Source organism: Scatophagus argus, chromosome 5 (assembly GCF_020382885.2).
Source record: "Scatophagus argus isolate fScaArg1 chromosome 5, fScaArg1.pri, whole genome shotgun sequence".
Lineage (NCBI taxonomy): Eukaryota > Metazoa > Chordata > Actinopteri > Scatophagidae > Scatophagus > Scatophagus argus.
In genome coordinates this window covers 6809644-6825555 of record NC_058497.1, presented here as the reverse complement: position 1 = coordinate 6825555, position 15912 = coordinate 6809644, and the positions used below count along the sequence as shown (strand labels likewise).

Below are 15912 nucleotides of genomic sequence, written 5' to 3'. Positions count from 1 at the left end.
TGAAGATGTTGTTAAATCACAAGTGCTGCCTACAAATGCCTGAATACAGTCTGATAAATACAGCTGATCAAAGCTAGAAGTTCAACCACCTGTTGAGTTTTTAACATACTGAATAAAAGACTTGTTTTCTTTCATGTCTTCATGTTTATCTGTGTATCAGGACAAATGAATCCTGACTTTTAAATAACATGATGATGAATCAGTGGCGTCTTGAACCCAGTGGTGCTCTGACGTTACACTCCCACCTCAAGGTAACCTTAGCAGCTTCCAGCAACATCACATGGTGCTCATCTGCAGGACTTTACTCAGTTGTCATGGAGACAGGTTTGTTTACACGTTAGCTCAGCAGCTGCTATAATTTCATTCAGAGCATTTCAGGGCTGTGTGTTCATATTCATGTGTTCTTTTCCATTTTCATGTGTGAACTTTAATGTTTAAGAGAAGATGGACAAGAACAGCGAGTGCACCTCCTGCACATGACAGACATGTCTCTCTGTGTGTTAGTGTTCATGGCATCCAGCCAGCAGGTCTCTGGATGGACTGTTTCCAGCTACATTCCCCGGAGCAGAGCTGTTTTTATCCCGCGTGTCTCGCACCTGTCTGGTCCTGTTAGATCACAACACGTCTGCCGGGCTCATCAACACTGTAGTCCAGCAGATGGTGAGCTGGTGACCGTTCAGAATGGAGAACACGAGCATTAAATCACCTGATAATAGAAATGAGATTGGCTTTAACTTCATCCAGGAGAGCCTTGAGAGCCTGTGTTGTGTGTGATCACACTGATGTGCGTTTAGACTTCATTGCTTCTAATGTAACAAAGTAGTTCTGTGTAAATGTGTCTTATGTGGGACAAAACCCTGCAGTCCTCAGTTTAAATGAAGGCCACATCCTCACATGATGTGAACTTGGTGACCGTGAAGTCAGTGTTTGATCTCTTGGTAAACCAGAGGGATGGCGTGTGTCCCCTCAGTGTCTGTCTGTCTGTCTGTCTGTCTTTGCTCCACCAGACTCCACAGACTGACCTCCATCTTCTGTCCTTCAAACAAGGACAAAACTTCATGTCTCCTTCAGTCGTGTCGTTGTCACTGTCCTGTCTGCTGCAGCAGAGCTGTAAACAGGATCCATCACAGCAGTTTGTTCATATTCAAGTGAAAATGTTCACAACTGTAATCAATTATTGCATTTATTTAATACCTGCAGGTATGAAGATCATCATATGAAAGATAATGTGAAAAGTCTTCCCTCATTTGTAATCAAATCATTCATCATTTCATTTCATTTTTTCTTTCAGTTTTTCAAAAAGGGTGTGTGCAGATGGGATCTTCTGATTTGGCTTCTTGTTTTAATTGATGCGTTTCTTGAAAGCGAGCGATCGTTTCTCGGCTCTGACTGATAAACAGTATTCTGTCGTCTTTATCCCGTCATCCTCCGGTTCCTCCTCTTTATGTTTTCTTCTGCCACCTGCTCCTTTGTTCACTCTTCCTCAGCTCTCACTGAACAGTTTGACTGACGTTTTCATTCATTGTGAATTTCTTTAATAAAGTCCTAAGTGTGTATCTGTAATTTTCAGTATCTGCTACGTCAGAACAAGAAAGGTTCCCCCTCCACACTGACACCTTCACTGTCAGTGATGTGAAGGAAGAACTCATTTTCTCCTGTCACGTTCATTTCATCTTTTTGCTGTGATATAAGGAACAATGGAAGGAGCTCTTCACAGCTCAGTTTAGTCTTTAGCTTTGTTAGTTAAACAACAAAAACATCAATTTGATATTGTTGAAAGAATTCTGATGAATTACCACAGATCATGTTTATTCCTCTGTGCTGTGCTGCCTGAGCCAAACCCAAAGTGTCTGTTCTCCTTCTCCACTAAGTTTCCTGAAGCACAGGGGAGCCCAAACTGTTTTCTATGGAGGCCAACTGACTTCCTGCACAAAGCGTCACTCTGTTTGCCAAGCTTTGAGTGGAAACTCATCATTTGTCAATGAGTTAGGAACAAGATGTTGTGTCTTTCAACTGTACATTTACTTATAATAACTAGCAAAGACCCAATCCATGGATGATAGAGCTGAGAGAACAGAGGAGGACAAAGAGAGGAGGGGACACACTGTAATTTAGGATGTTGTCTTCTGTTGACTGTGTCTGTAGTGGATTCAGCTCAGATTTAACCGGTGAGAGGGAATCACAGTGTTTAAAGAAGGACGTGTGAGGACGTAAAGGGCAGATTTAGATTTGCTGGATATTTGGTTGATTGTTCGTTTGAGGATGTTGGGACAAAAAGTGTCTTCAGCAGATCAGTGAGTTGGATCACCCTGGATGGATGACAGGACATCACAGATATATGAACACACTGCTGTGTTTGCAGCAGGAAGACAAGACAAGCTGAGACAGAGACATCATGGACATCAGAGGTCAAATGGACTGAGTATGTAAACAAGTATTTTCATTCTGCCATACAAACTTGATGCTTCCTTCAGGATATGAAATGTATCCAGCCAAACACTGAAGCTTTCACACTCAGCCTATTTATTTATATGATTTATGGTGAAAGTTGACTGGCGACCAATCCAGGGTGAACCCGCCTCTCGCCCGTAGTCAGCTGTGATAGGCTCCAGCTCCCCCACGACCCTGAGGGATAAGCGGTATAGAAAATGGATGGATGGATGGATGGATTTATGGTGAAAGCTCGTGAAGGTCAGTTCTTTTGAAATTCTTGCAGTGGCTTAATAATTCAAATAACTTTTTATTTTTCCAGATGAATTATCAAGCTGTCCAAAAAAGGTACTGAGCCATCCACATGTGAACAAGTGTAGTACATTTTTGTGCAGATGACCACCTCCTGGACGATAAAAAAATGTTCTGTGTCCCTGACTGAAGACTTGAGACAAGTTATCAGGAAGTCTGAACTAATTGTCACTGTTAGATCTGAAAGTTTCCTTCTTTGTTTCTCTCTTTCTCAGTTCTTACTTGCTGTCCTCACAAGTTTTTCTTTGTCAGCGCTGAGCCACCAGTGAGATTTGTATAAAATATGCTCTTTTGTTTCTGTCCTCCCACTTTGGCTTCCTCTCTTAAGTCTCGTTGTTACTGACACATACTTTCATTTTCTTCTCTGTTAGAAGTAACAAGAAGCTGCAGCTTGTCTCCTGATGCTCAGAGAGGAGAGATAATCATTTATGATGGTCGAGTTATTGACAAGCTGGAGGTCTCACAGGATGTGAACGAGACAGACAGGATGGATCAGAGAAGACGACTCCACAGTACTCTGGCCCTGTGTGTGCTGCTCAGTTTATATGCAGTAATTATTGTCAGTGAATGTCACAGAGGACGCCTGCTGAAACAGGCAGCCCTTCATTTCACATGAAACACAATTTGCTGTGTCATTTTAGCTCTGCTAACGAACTGTAAAGTCATGTTTACTTACAGGCCACAGTAAAGTGTGATTTATCAAACCTGGCCAGCAGCCTGTGATGCAGCACACGGAGGGAAAACTCTTCTGTTAGTCAGCTCTGTTGGTTACTGACAGTCAGTGACATTCATGAAAATGATGTGAAGCAATTAGCTCAGTTCAGTGTGAGAACAATTAGCCTGTAATTAGCACGAAGCAAATCTGTTGCTGCTGCTGCTGCTATGACAAGACAGGTGATCAGCAGCACCTCCTTCACCTCCTTCTCTGCTTCGTAATGTGGTGAGAACGACTCTGAAGCTGCTGCACTGAACTCTGTAACACCCTGACAACAATGTGCTTCACACATCAGCCCGTCTCCACCTTTACTATTGGACTGAGTGGACACTTTGAATCAAATCCGTGCTTCTGTCCCCACCTTTTCCATCTTTGTGTTGAGTCGAATCAGCTGCAGCTCATTTGTATGATTTCAACCAGTGTCAGTTTGATTCTTCATTTTTAATGCCTACTAGATGACAAAGATTATAACAAAGACTGCAGATAAACATCTTATTTCAGAGTGATGAAAAGGATCGGTTTGGAGAGAGGATTCGTTCTGACAGGAGGTGTGGAGGTGATCGAGCTAACAAATCAGCAGAGACTCAAGGAAACAGCTGAGGTCTCACACAAACCAGACACACTCAGTTACATTCACCAGAGAAAGTCAGTGTCAGAGATTTATTATGTCATCGACCTTCAGCTTTACAAAAGTAACATTATTACAAGGACAGGGAACTGGACTGAATCCACTGTGAAGACATTTCTTCTGCTGTATGAAGACAAAGCTGCTGTGACCTCAGAACAAGTTCATTTTATTGTTAATTTATATGTGTGGCACAGTGGTGCAGTGCTGTCGCCTCACAGCAAGAGGCTTCCAGGTTCGAATCCCGGTCTGGGCCTTTCTGTGCAGAGTTTACATGTTCTCTCTGTACCTGCGTGGGTTTTCTCCAGGTACTCCAGCCTCCCACAATCCCACAAATACACTCACTGGGTTAAGTGGTTACTCTGCATTGTCCCAAGGTGTGTGCGTGTGTGGTTGTTTGTCGGCCCTGCACCCATGGTGTACCCTGCCTCTTGCCCATAGTCAGCTGGGATAGACGATGACCCTGACCCTGACGGATAAGCAGCATAGAAAATGAATGGATGTTTATTTATGTGTGGGATGATAACAGAATTGAAGTGAGAAGAACAATCCACTGGACAAGTTGACAGTGCAGTGACATTGACACAGTGACACATTTATTTCTAATGTAACCACACTTATTTCTGATCGCAGCTCTGCACTGAAGAGCTGAACCAGAAGGTGATGCTGTGAGGCAAACTGTCATCAAACCAAAGTCTTTAGGGAAGCTTTCACACATTTGCATGCCAGCTGAGAGCTGCAGTGTTGCAGCAGAGAGCTCGAGTGTAATAAGACAAAAACAGTCATAAATCAGCGCTCTCCTCAGAGTCACAGGCAATCAGCTGGGGGTCTGCTGTGATGGAAACCACTGGGATGGAGTCACTAGAAATAGACAGAGCAGCTCTTAATTCAGGACAGAGACAACAGCAGAGGAAACTGGAGCTCCAAGAGTCATTAGCATCAGAGTACAAGTACCACAGAGTATCTGCAACTTTACTGTAAGGGATCCACTTCTGGAGGTCACAGCTCAGAGTGGAGAACGCGCTGTGTAATGTGGAGTCATATTAAGAAGTCAGATCAATGGAGATGTGCTCTGAGCTGCATCCTGATACTTGATGGATGGAAAGCCAAGCAGTAAACATTCATTTAAAGCCATCTTAGAGTAACTGGTAAGAGCTGGAGCTGCTGTGAAGGAACCAACACTGTGGCCAGTGAAAAGTTATCTGACTACTGGATTTAACTCAAATGATGAATCACAATGACTGATCGTGTGGCCTGCAAATGCACTAACTCAACTTTGTTCACTCATGTGCAGTGTTAACTATGTGTGAGTTCATTGTGTCCTACTGAAGCTCCTCTCTGGCAGGTGAAAAGAAGCAGCTGACAGAGCATGTGGACTGAAGGACAGACGCATTTGTCTCCAGCATCCCAGAGCCAACAGTGGAGTTTAGCTGTGACCAGACTGCAGTGCAGGGGAACTGGACTTTCCAAAGTGACCAGAGAAACATCAAAGGTCAACTGACTTTGTACTGAAAGCAAGAATAAAAGTTGGAATTGGAAACTTCCAGTAAGACAAATGACAGCCAATCAATTGTAAGTAATACTGTAGAAATGAAACCACAACAAAGTAGAAGTAAAAAACGTTCTTATGATGCTGACAGTAGTTCATGGCTGCAGTGAGAGCAGCAGTCTGTCTGCAGAGCTCTGTCTCCTCACTGAACTGAACTCTGTGATCTGCTGCTGCTCCGTCTGACTGGGAGGACAAATCAACTCAATGGACCCCATTTTGCTGCTAATGGAACAGCCAAATGTCCATAAAATAACACAAGCTGGGGGATAAAATCTCACAGAGGATCAGTAGAAGCTCTTTAACCAGAAGCCACTGGCAGCCCCTCCAGGTGGCAGCCGTGAGGACTTGTAGTTAGACTCTGATACACACTCAGATGTCTTGATGTGAGCTAACAGAGATTGTTTGAACTTTATTCTCTCATTTTTTTATTTGCCTTTTGTTTGGTCTCTAACTCCACCATTTCCTGCCTCTCTCTTCTTCCTCTCTCTCATTTCTCTGCTTGTTTACATTATGTCTGATGGTGTACAGTTTGTCTGTAGAAAAGTCAAAGCTGCTTTGCATGTCCAGCATGTCTCATGCGGCTCTCGTGTGTTTCCACATTTCCTCCTCAGAGTGATGTCATATCTGCTCCTCACAGTCAGTGCAGCTTCACATTCACCGACACGAGCTGGAGGCTTTCACACTGACATCCAAAGGCCTGCTGGAGGACAGAAACACTGTGGGCTGGAAATGAATTATGAATTGAGACACTTAGAGGTCAGGAGCTTTGAACTAAGTGTTCAGTATGATAAGACATGAGCGGACTGCACTTTAAAAATGAATCAAGATTTTTCTGTCTGATGAGCAAATGTAATGAGGAGGACGTGTTTTCACCTGCAGTCGTTTTGTCTCTGACTGCAGAAGCTGAAGAAACTGTCCAACATGACAGACTGAAATAAACTGCTACATCTGACTCGTTTCCTGCATCATGTGATGTTCATGAGTTCTCCCGACACTGATGAGATTTTGTTATTTTGCAAACCTGTTAATGACTGTAACTAATGTGAAATCGTTTTCTCCCATCTGCGCACAAAGAATGACTGAGTCCAAACAGTCGTCTGCTGGAAGTTGGCGTATTCATGCAGTTTGTTGCATGGAGCCATCATTCAAACAGATCTGATTTACTGTCTGCCTGCTTTCCAGTCTGAAAATGATTTGAGCTGCGTTCATGCTGTGTATATAATTCAGTGTGTTTACTAATGTGGCTCAGACTGAAGAACCTGAAAATGTAAAGATAATCCTGTCTTACACACACGCACACACACACACACACACGTCGCGTGGTCATGAATCAGGTCTGACAGCCTGCAGTGTGAATGCAGAAATCATTTACATCTCATCCACCTGACTGATGGCTTCAACATGAAACCAGACTTGACTTTTCTCTGACAATCAACAGTGTCAGCAAACTCTATTTTTCATCTGATTGTTTTGATGGGCTTCAGTCTCACCTTTGCTTTGTTCCTCTTGCTGCTGGCGTGTTAGAATGAAAACAGGATTCCTCTCTTCTGTGCCTAAAACACAAATGAACAGGGTGAAACAGGTGGGGAATGTAAATAAACCCTCCAAACACAGTCCACCTGTACCATAAGGTCTCGTGGGTGGAAGTTAAACTCAGATGGAAACAAAACTGAGAAGACAAATTCACAAAAATACAAATATAAGTGAGGGCAAAGATTCAAAAACAAGTTCAGCTCGCTGCATGCAGTGACATTACAGAAACACATGTGAGACAAACGTTTATTATTAGGAGCATAAAATGATCAGTTTATCTCCCTGAGGATCAGCTTTTACTGAACAGAACAGTCAAACGATGAAACTCGTCCACAGGACGTGTCGTTACTGCTGCTGTTTACTGACCACATGTTCCATGAGTCAGCGCTGATTCATGAACCTTCATCTTCTCGATGGAACCCCAGTCGTTTGAGCCTACAATTCAATCAGACCACATTGTGGTGTGCAGAAAACAGTGAACAGCTGACTCCATTTCATCTGTTTCCACTTCCTCACCTGTTCTGCTGTCATCTTTGCATCCGGATCACTTCAGTGTGACCTGGTGAAGTCTGGACAGGTCATGTACATCCACAGCAGAGACGTCTGCTTTAATATTAACATGTGGGGACATTCAGACTGAAGCTTTAATGTTGGCACATTTAGAGATAAAATCTCCTCATCAGCTCTGAGCAGAAGCAGATTTCTATCAAACAGCTTCTGTCGATGCTCTCACTGCAGCTGGAGTTCAACAGAAAAACTAAAGCAACAGCCTGTGTGGCTCTGTGAGAAGTGTAATAAATCTTCTGTCAGGTGGGCTGAAACACCACGTGTGTATGCACACAGATAACTGGATCTCTGCAGTGAGACCAGCTGGACCCCCTTGGAACTCTAACACGTGTTGGTGCAAACGGGCCTCAGCAGCTCCTATAGATACACTACAAGGACCTTTTTAGGTTTTCATTAGGCTAAACGTCAAAAATAGAAAAGCAAAATTAGAGGTTTTCTGAATGTGCAAACCTTCCACACGAGCTGTCATCTTCAGCTTTTGTCCTCAGTTGGTTTGACGTTCATTTTAAAGGCAGAAGCTTGTGACAGGCTCGTGTTGCCTTCATCTCTCTTCCTCTTCACTGACTCCTGTGTCCAGCAGAAACCTGCTGAGAGGCAGAAAGAGTGAAACATCGTGGCTGTGCTGCTGAATGAAATGTGTTGGATTTACTCTGATTCGTCCTGCTGTCAGTGCTGGAGCTGAAACTGTGCTTTGGTAGAAACACACTGAGCACACACTCTCACTCCCACACACACCCAGTCTCTCCCTCTGTGGGTGAGTGTCGGCAGGGGTCGCTGCTGTCCGTGTGAAAGCAGCAGATGGAGCAGTGACCGAGTCTCCAGCTCTTGTGTTCATCAGCACCGTTCAGACTGGGATTTCTTCCTCCGCTCGGCTTCATTTGCAGCACTTTCTCTTCTGGAAATTAACCGCTGGAGACGGAGCTTCGTCGGGCAGAGCGCGGAGCTTTTGCACCTGATTACAGGACACCATGCTTTACTTCTGGATACACACCGTGTGGATCCCCGGCGTCGCTTTCCTCTTTGGATTTCAAGGCAAGGGATCGTTTCATTCTTTTCATTTTATGTCCTGGCGTTTTCCACTAGGAAACAGCGGAGCTGAGAGCGAAATGACAGCTACCGTGGATGTTTATTGTGCTTCTGTCCGTCTGCTGCTGACTCGAGTTCTGAAGGTATGTGAAGTGACTTCCCTTCCTGGGAACAGCTGAGGTGACAGAGAGACCTCCTCGTGGAGAAGCCCGAGACTTTGTGCTGCTCACTGTTTGCTCCAAATCAAGTTAGTGATGAGTGGAGCTGAGCTGATCTGACATCAGCCTTCATGTGCAGTATCAGTGTGTGACACAGAGAGAGAAGAGAGCAGCCTGAGAGGCTGATGGTGCTGCACCAACATGTGGAGGCTGTTCAGCTGTCAGCTCCACTGGGACACTGAATTCAGCCTGCTGGCCTCTCTGATGAACAGTGTGTGTGTGTGTGTGTGTGTGTGTGTAGTTCAGTGTCACATGTAACAGGACAAACGCCAGCCTCTCACATTTTGGTTGTAAACCTTGAAATGCGTTCATATCTTCAGTTCACCTCTTCTCACTTTGCCTCATGATGTCTGCGTTGTAGATTGGATCAGTCGGCCTTATTGGATGGTTTTTGGTGCTGCTCTCGTGCTGCCAAGCGGTCGTATTAGTGTGGAGTGTGTGTCATACGTGTGGTGAATGAAGAAGGGCGGAGGATAAGAAAGATTTAGTTTTCACGACTTCTCTCTCGTCTCCTTTTGTAATTAAATGTCAGCAGTAAGTGATGACGCTCACCGGACTGTAAGTACAGCAGCTCTGAAATGAATGGTGGATGTTTGGTAAAGTGATCGATCAGCTGCTCAGTTTGACTTCATGAGGAAATCAGACTGGCTGAGAAAACAGTATCAGGTGTTCAGGGTCCGTGTTTAAAGCAGAAGTGACCTGTTCGTCAGGTCAGCACTTACAGTATTGGACCTCCAGTATTTCTGTGCTCATTTCAAACCAAGTCATCAAGCTGAGGTGTCAGACGAAGATAAAGGCCTTCAGCTCTCACTCGTACCTTCAAATTCTCTAAATAACTGGATTGACATCATGTTTGTTTGGTGGGCTGTGAGTTCATAGAAGTTGCTGATTGCGTTTATTTAAAACAGAAGATGAAGTAAGTCTCTGTTTTGTGACTATTGTCACGTATAATGAGCCCTGAAGTGGTTTTCCACACTGTAATGTCTTTTCTCGTCAGACACTCGGCCCCTGGAGGCTTGAAGAGCAGCTGTTAAAGCTTTTCTTCTTCACATACAGCAGAAGCTGTGCTCAGCTTGACTTCATGTCACTTACAGTGGATCCCAGTGGTGAAGAGTTGACACAGCTTGAAGAAACTAACCAGTGCAGCAGCATAATGCACATCTTCACCGGCCATGTTGGTGCTCAGTATGTTCCAAACAGTCGGGATAAATGAAATGAAATCCACTGATTCCTTGTTCTGTGGTTTAGCTTCATTCAAAGCTCCAACAGAAATGTAGTCGTGTTTTGGTGAGCTGATGGGATTTCTGAGCCTGCTGATGGACAGTTTGTTTGATGCTGGAGGTTTGAGACATTTCAGTTGATGTTTTCTTCCATGTTTTATTTGCTCTGAAAACTTGTGACTGCTGGGCTGTGCTGTGGTGCCAACACGCTGAAGGAACGTCCAGCTTTTGAGTCAGCAGCTGAGCAGAATTGTTCTTAGAAGAAGCTCTCACGTGATCCTTTTAATGACGTCCGGGTCCGATTAAGGTTTGTTTTCCACGATGGCTTTTGGAGCAGCAGACTGAATCCGATGTTGTGTCGCAGCTGCCATTTTTCACAGCTTCACACCAACACGAGAGCTCAACACATAAACACACAGTCAGAGAGGACAGAGGGTTGATAAGGAGGAGCGTTTAAGGAGGAAATCATCGTTAGCTGATGGCCCAGAGACACCAGGACCAGAGCAGAGCTGAATTCCAGGTGCTGACTGAGCTCACATGGCCTCTTTGTGTATCTTTTAGCACTCGGTACAAAATAATGTCCTTGAATGTTGATCTGCTGTTCAGGAGAGAAGGAACACAGCAGAGCTGAATAGTTAAGATTCCCATCGCCAGCTCTCACACTAAAATGTCAGAGAAAGAACAGCTGCACTCAGCTGCACATGGCTGACAGTAAAATGTTGAAGCCGTGGCTGAGCCGTTGTTTCCTCTGAGGCCAGCGGTGACGTCCATCTTGCCGCAGAGCTTCTTTAAACTTGTTATCTTCTCAGTCTTCAGCTGATTTGGACATTGACTCTGTTTTCTGCTGGCTTTTGAAAGTGCAACCAGTGAACAAGAGAGATGGAGGATAAAATGGTGGAAGAAGATGACACTGATATACTGAGCCCTTCAGCCTTTGTGTCGGAAACACTCATCTTGTATTTTGTGTGTTTTTTTCTTGTCTTCTTGAAGTATTTAATCAGGCTGTTGTTTTACTTCCACCCAGAACTTGTCTTGTACTGAGCATCAGTTTTAATCTCACAGGTGGCTCGCTGTTCCACCTCCTCTGTCTTTAGCATGTATTTGCACTGTGACATTGGGTGATATTGAGCCATGTTTGTCAGTTTTTATTTTTATTTCAAAGTTGACAAACAAACATCCTCATGTTCCTCCCGTGCTGCAGGTTTCAGCAGATCATTTGCTGTAAAAGTTATGCTTCAGTGATGCTCACATCTTGTGGTGATTCGGTCTCGGTGGGTTGGGACTCCCTGACAGTAGAAACATGTAAAACATGACGTCTTTTCTTTGGCTGCAGAGGACTTCAGGGTTGATTCAGGGAGGAGAAATTCATCCTTCATCAGAGCTGCAGAGTGTGTGCTCCTCTTCCTCTGTCTCCGTTTCAGCTCCTCTGGCGTTTTCTCTTTTTTCCTGGCAGAAACAAAGTCGCATTAGTGAAAGAGGAAAGTGAGCTCGCTGTTTCGTGACTTATTTGGAGGGATTGTCATTAGAAATTACTTAATTTTGCTGCAGTCAAACTTTATCTGATCAGCAAGATTATTCTGAAACTGTGAGTGAGATGTTCTGCAGGTGCCAAAACATGTAGTCTGCATGGTGTTTTCTTTCATCTTTCCTGTGAAGTTCTTCACCTCTGACTCAACATGAGACTCTGGACGCATTTGTCATTTTAATCTAATTTGTTTCCTTCTTAACAGAAGGGGTGTTTGTCTTCAGTGAGGTCTCTGTTTTTGTTTTAACTTCTCACAGTGACATTTTACTTCATCCTGAAGCACGAATGGGCTGTGAGAGCACATTCAGCCTTTGGTGGATGTAATGACGTGTCTGCTCTGAGAGCCTTCAGGTCTGTTGGTGTTGCAGCTCGTGTGAAGCCTTTTCTGTCCAAATGGATGTTTTAGTTGATTGGGTGAATGAGCGACACAGAGATGCAGAAGTTAATTTGTGCATGTAAATTAGACATTTCATTGAGTGTATGTATCACTCCCACAGTTTGATGCATGGACACACTCACACACAGCTGTACAGTAACAAAGAAATGAACTGAGACCAGTGTGAGCTCATTGTAAATGTTATTTTCTGCTCACTTGAAGGTTAAAGGCACAGCACTCACACACAGATGTCCATAACAAAGTCTGAGGATGAGAAATAAAAGCTGGCAGACAGACAGGAAGTGATGGCAGTTTGAATGCACAGAGATACCATGAAGAGATCCTGAGGCCCATTGTGGTACCACTCATCTGCCACCATCACTTCATGTTGTCAAAACCTTATGTTGCAAGGATGTGTACACAATCCCAGTTGTTGCGTGGCCTGCAGACTCAGCTGACATGTCACCCACTGATCACCTTTGGGATGCTTTGGATCAGCGTGTACCACAGCGTGTTCGGGTTCCTGTCAGTATCCTCAGTAACTTTGGGGCTTGTGTGACCAAAAAAATGCCCATTTGTAACCCAGGTCATGTGACGGGTGTACCTCAGTGCCTAAATGTCTTTTGTTTAGATGTTTAAGATAAAGCTGCACATTTTAGAGTGGTCCAGTCCAATGGACTGTGTCAAAATCATGTTGTTTAACCAGCATGTTGATGTGCCACACCTGTCAGGTGGATGGATTACATTGGCAAAGCACAAGTGCTCACTAACAAGGATTTTAACAAACGTGAAGTTAAAATCAGAGAGAAAAAAATCTTTAGTGTTTTGTGTGCATAAAAAAGACCTGAAATGTTGAATTAGCTTGTTTCCTTTGACACAACATGAGCAGAGTTGGGTTAGAAATTTTGACTTTGCTTCCAAACAGCACCAGGACTGATCGGCTGAGGATGTTTCATATCTCGATCACCTGAGCAGCTGATCCTTGTACTGTTTATTAGTACACATCTGTACTCTTTCTGATATTCCTCCGTGATTTTACAGATAACAAAGGAGCATGTTGTGAAAGGAATTAACTTTCAACCCTTTCACTGACCAACATGTGGCTCTCTAATTAGCTTCATATTTTTCTCCAGAATGTGTGTCACATCTTTGGAAAACAGCCTTTAACACCTACAGCTGTAATGTGCTTGTTTCCCTCACACGGAACAGATTATGGTGAAACATCCCATAATAACTGAGGTGTGAATAGTCTCCGGTGCAGTAAATGAATCCTGCCACCATACGTGACAGTGGGACAGACAACGTCGTCCCCTCAGCTGTGACTGTCAGGTGCTTCTAACAAGAACCTGCTGCCTGTAATGAACACGTTAACTGCTGAAGGCCTCATCGTACTGAAGCTACGTGCTCTGCTGTATGGCAGAGTGAAACGAGCTGCCATGTTGCACAAAGCAGAAACAACAACAACGAAGAAAAGAAGTTCTCAGAGTTATTGGATCTACTGCTGGCAAATCTGTGAGAGTTACAGTGAGAAAGAGGAAATGAGTAAATTACTCAAATCAGTAGATTTTAGGTAGCATCCATGGCAGATAATGAATTACTTTTAGCTCAAAAATAAATTCACTACAGCAGAAAAACACATTTTGTTTGTGGACAGAACATCATCAGAGTGTCTGTCAGCAGGCAGCACAGAGCTGGAAGTGTTAGCTGTCAGTAATACTGAGCAAATAAATGACTTCATGTTTGTTTTAGTACTTAAGAGTCAATCAGAATCAGAGGTGAGAGTGTGTCATAGGATTACAGGATTAAAGCTTTTTGCTTTGCTTAAGTGTTCACCCATTGAATACGTCCACACATCTGGTTTCTATTAATCCTTCATTCAAACAGGTAATCCTGTTGAAGAAAACACCTCTGATACTGTGGCAGGCTACTGGATTGTGACTGTGAGGGACCAGAGTGGTCTCCCCGAATAACGGGATCTAGGCAAGATCGGATTCAGGCAGAAGAGGTTGAAAATAGGAGGCAGCAAAGCGTCAGGTGCCAGGAAAAGCCCTTTTATTCTCCCGGAACACAAGGTTTTCACAGACACAAGGCAGGAACAATGCAGGAACCAAAAACACCAACAGCAAACACTCACAGCAGTACATAGTAATTCTCCCAAGGAACAACAAGAGCAAAATGAGGCTCCTTTAAATAGGGCTGCTTGTTGAGCCCAAATGGTCCAAACCATTATGGAGGGGATTACCAACAAACATAATGGTCCATCCAATGCACTAATCATAATAAATAAACACAAAAAAAATAAATACTGCATTATTTAATTTATCCACACACCAAATATTTACACACCACACAATAACGTTATACAAACACCACATAGCCAACACCATAAGAAAATATAAACCCCCTGAGTGCAATGGGCCGTGCCCCCTTGCCCCGTGCTCAATAAAGTCCGCCCCTGCAGCGGTGCGCGCTTCCGCAGAGGAGCAGTGGAGCCGGACCGGGAGTGCAGGTGACTGTGTGTGTATGACAAACCAGAGTCTTTACAAACTGAACTGAAGAGGTGGACGAGTAGTGGGTACCTCACCACACGTCTGGATGCTAAACCGGGGAGAAAACTGACACGGGTGAGTTGTGGTTGTGGTGAGTGAGCGACGCAGCGGGCTGAATTTACAGCGCCGAAGCATCCATGGCGTACGCCACGCCAAACATGTCACCAAGCACTCGAAATATATACAAGCGCAGGCCGGACAGATCACTCAGTCTGGATCTGCAGGACCAGAGTCAGTGCAGAGTTGGAGGACACACACACACACACACACGCACACACACACGAATGAGACCAGTTTCTGTAGAGAGCTGAGTCGGCTGTCAAACAACACATGAACAGAAGGAGCAGAGACAGCTGATACTGAACTTTGTGGATGGAGAGGAGGAAGGAAAAATGGTTCAGTCAGGCTGTCTGGGAGTGAAGAGGAGCAAAGGGTCAGAGACTGTGTCACCAAAGCTGTGTTTGTATCCCTGCATGTGTGTGTGTGTGTGTGTTTAAGTTAAAGGATGTCCTCCATCCAGTATGGGTGTCCTATCTGCCCACATTGATGCTGTCAAGCAGCTTAATGATGCCTGTCTGCTCGAGCAGCAGCCTGCATGCTGAGAAACACACAGCCACACACACACACATACACACACTTTTATGATAGGTGGAAGAGGACTGGAGGTATATAGTGAAAGAACTGTTGAAAGTGTGAATGAAGGTAAAGCTGAATAATTCGTATGTTACAGAACCACCAACAGATTGTTGTTTTTAAGAAACTGTCAGCAACTTGTTCTCTTCAGCTGTTGGACCTGAATGTGGACCAGCGGCTGTTTCCTCCGTCACTGATAGACAGCACAAAGGAAGCTCAAACCACTGAATCAAAGTGCTGTGAAACTTAACATCAGCATGTGTGAATGTGAACTGTCCAGGATGGTCCAGCTCCACCTGCCTCTTCTCTGACAGGACGTCAGTCGTGTTTCAGTCACATTATGTAGAAACTGCTGTGTTGGGACACACGTCACTGTGACGTGTGATCAGTGAGTTTAGGTGTCCACTGTGTTGTGGACACGGTCCTGCAGTGTTAAGGTGATGAGTGCAGACTGATGAGAGGAACAGTTGTGTGTTCACTCGTTCAGTGTGTTTACAGTTGAATGTCAGTGGGCTTTGACTGAAGGCAGTGGATAAAGTGAGCTTTGTTACAGTCTGTGTGTCGGAGTCAGAGTGTGTGTGGAGGCGTGTGTTTGATGTGTTACTATCATTTACTCTCTTTTTTTAGATGTCAT

The 15912-nt window shown here is 44.2% G+C and overlaps 1 protein-coding gene across 1 annotated transcript in view; it reads left to right on the top strand.

Annotated features, from left to right (window-relative positions):
* Nucleotides 1-8438: 8438 nt before the first annotated feature.
* The window catches only part of LOC124058930 (limbic system associated membrane protein), a 404356-nt gene continuing 396882 nt past the window's right edge, over nucleotides 8439-15912 (top strand). Inside the window, exon 1 of the mRNA XM_046388569.1 lies at nucleotides 8439-8763. Coding sequence (XP_046244525.1) covers nucleotides 8700-8763 — 64 coding nt within the window. The 5' untranslated portion in view covers nucleotides 8439-8699. The remainder of the gene's footprint in view (nucleotides 8764-15912) is intronic.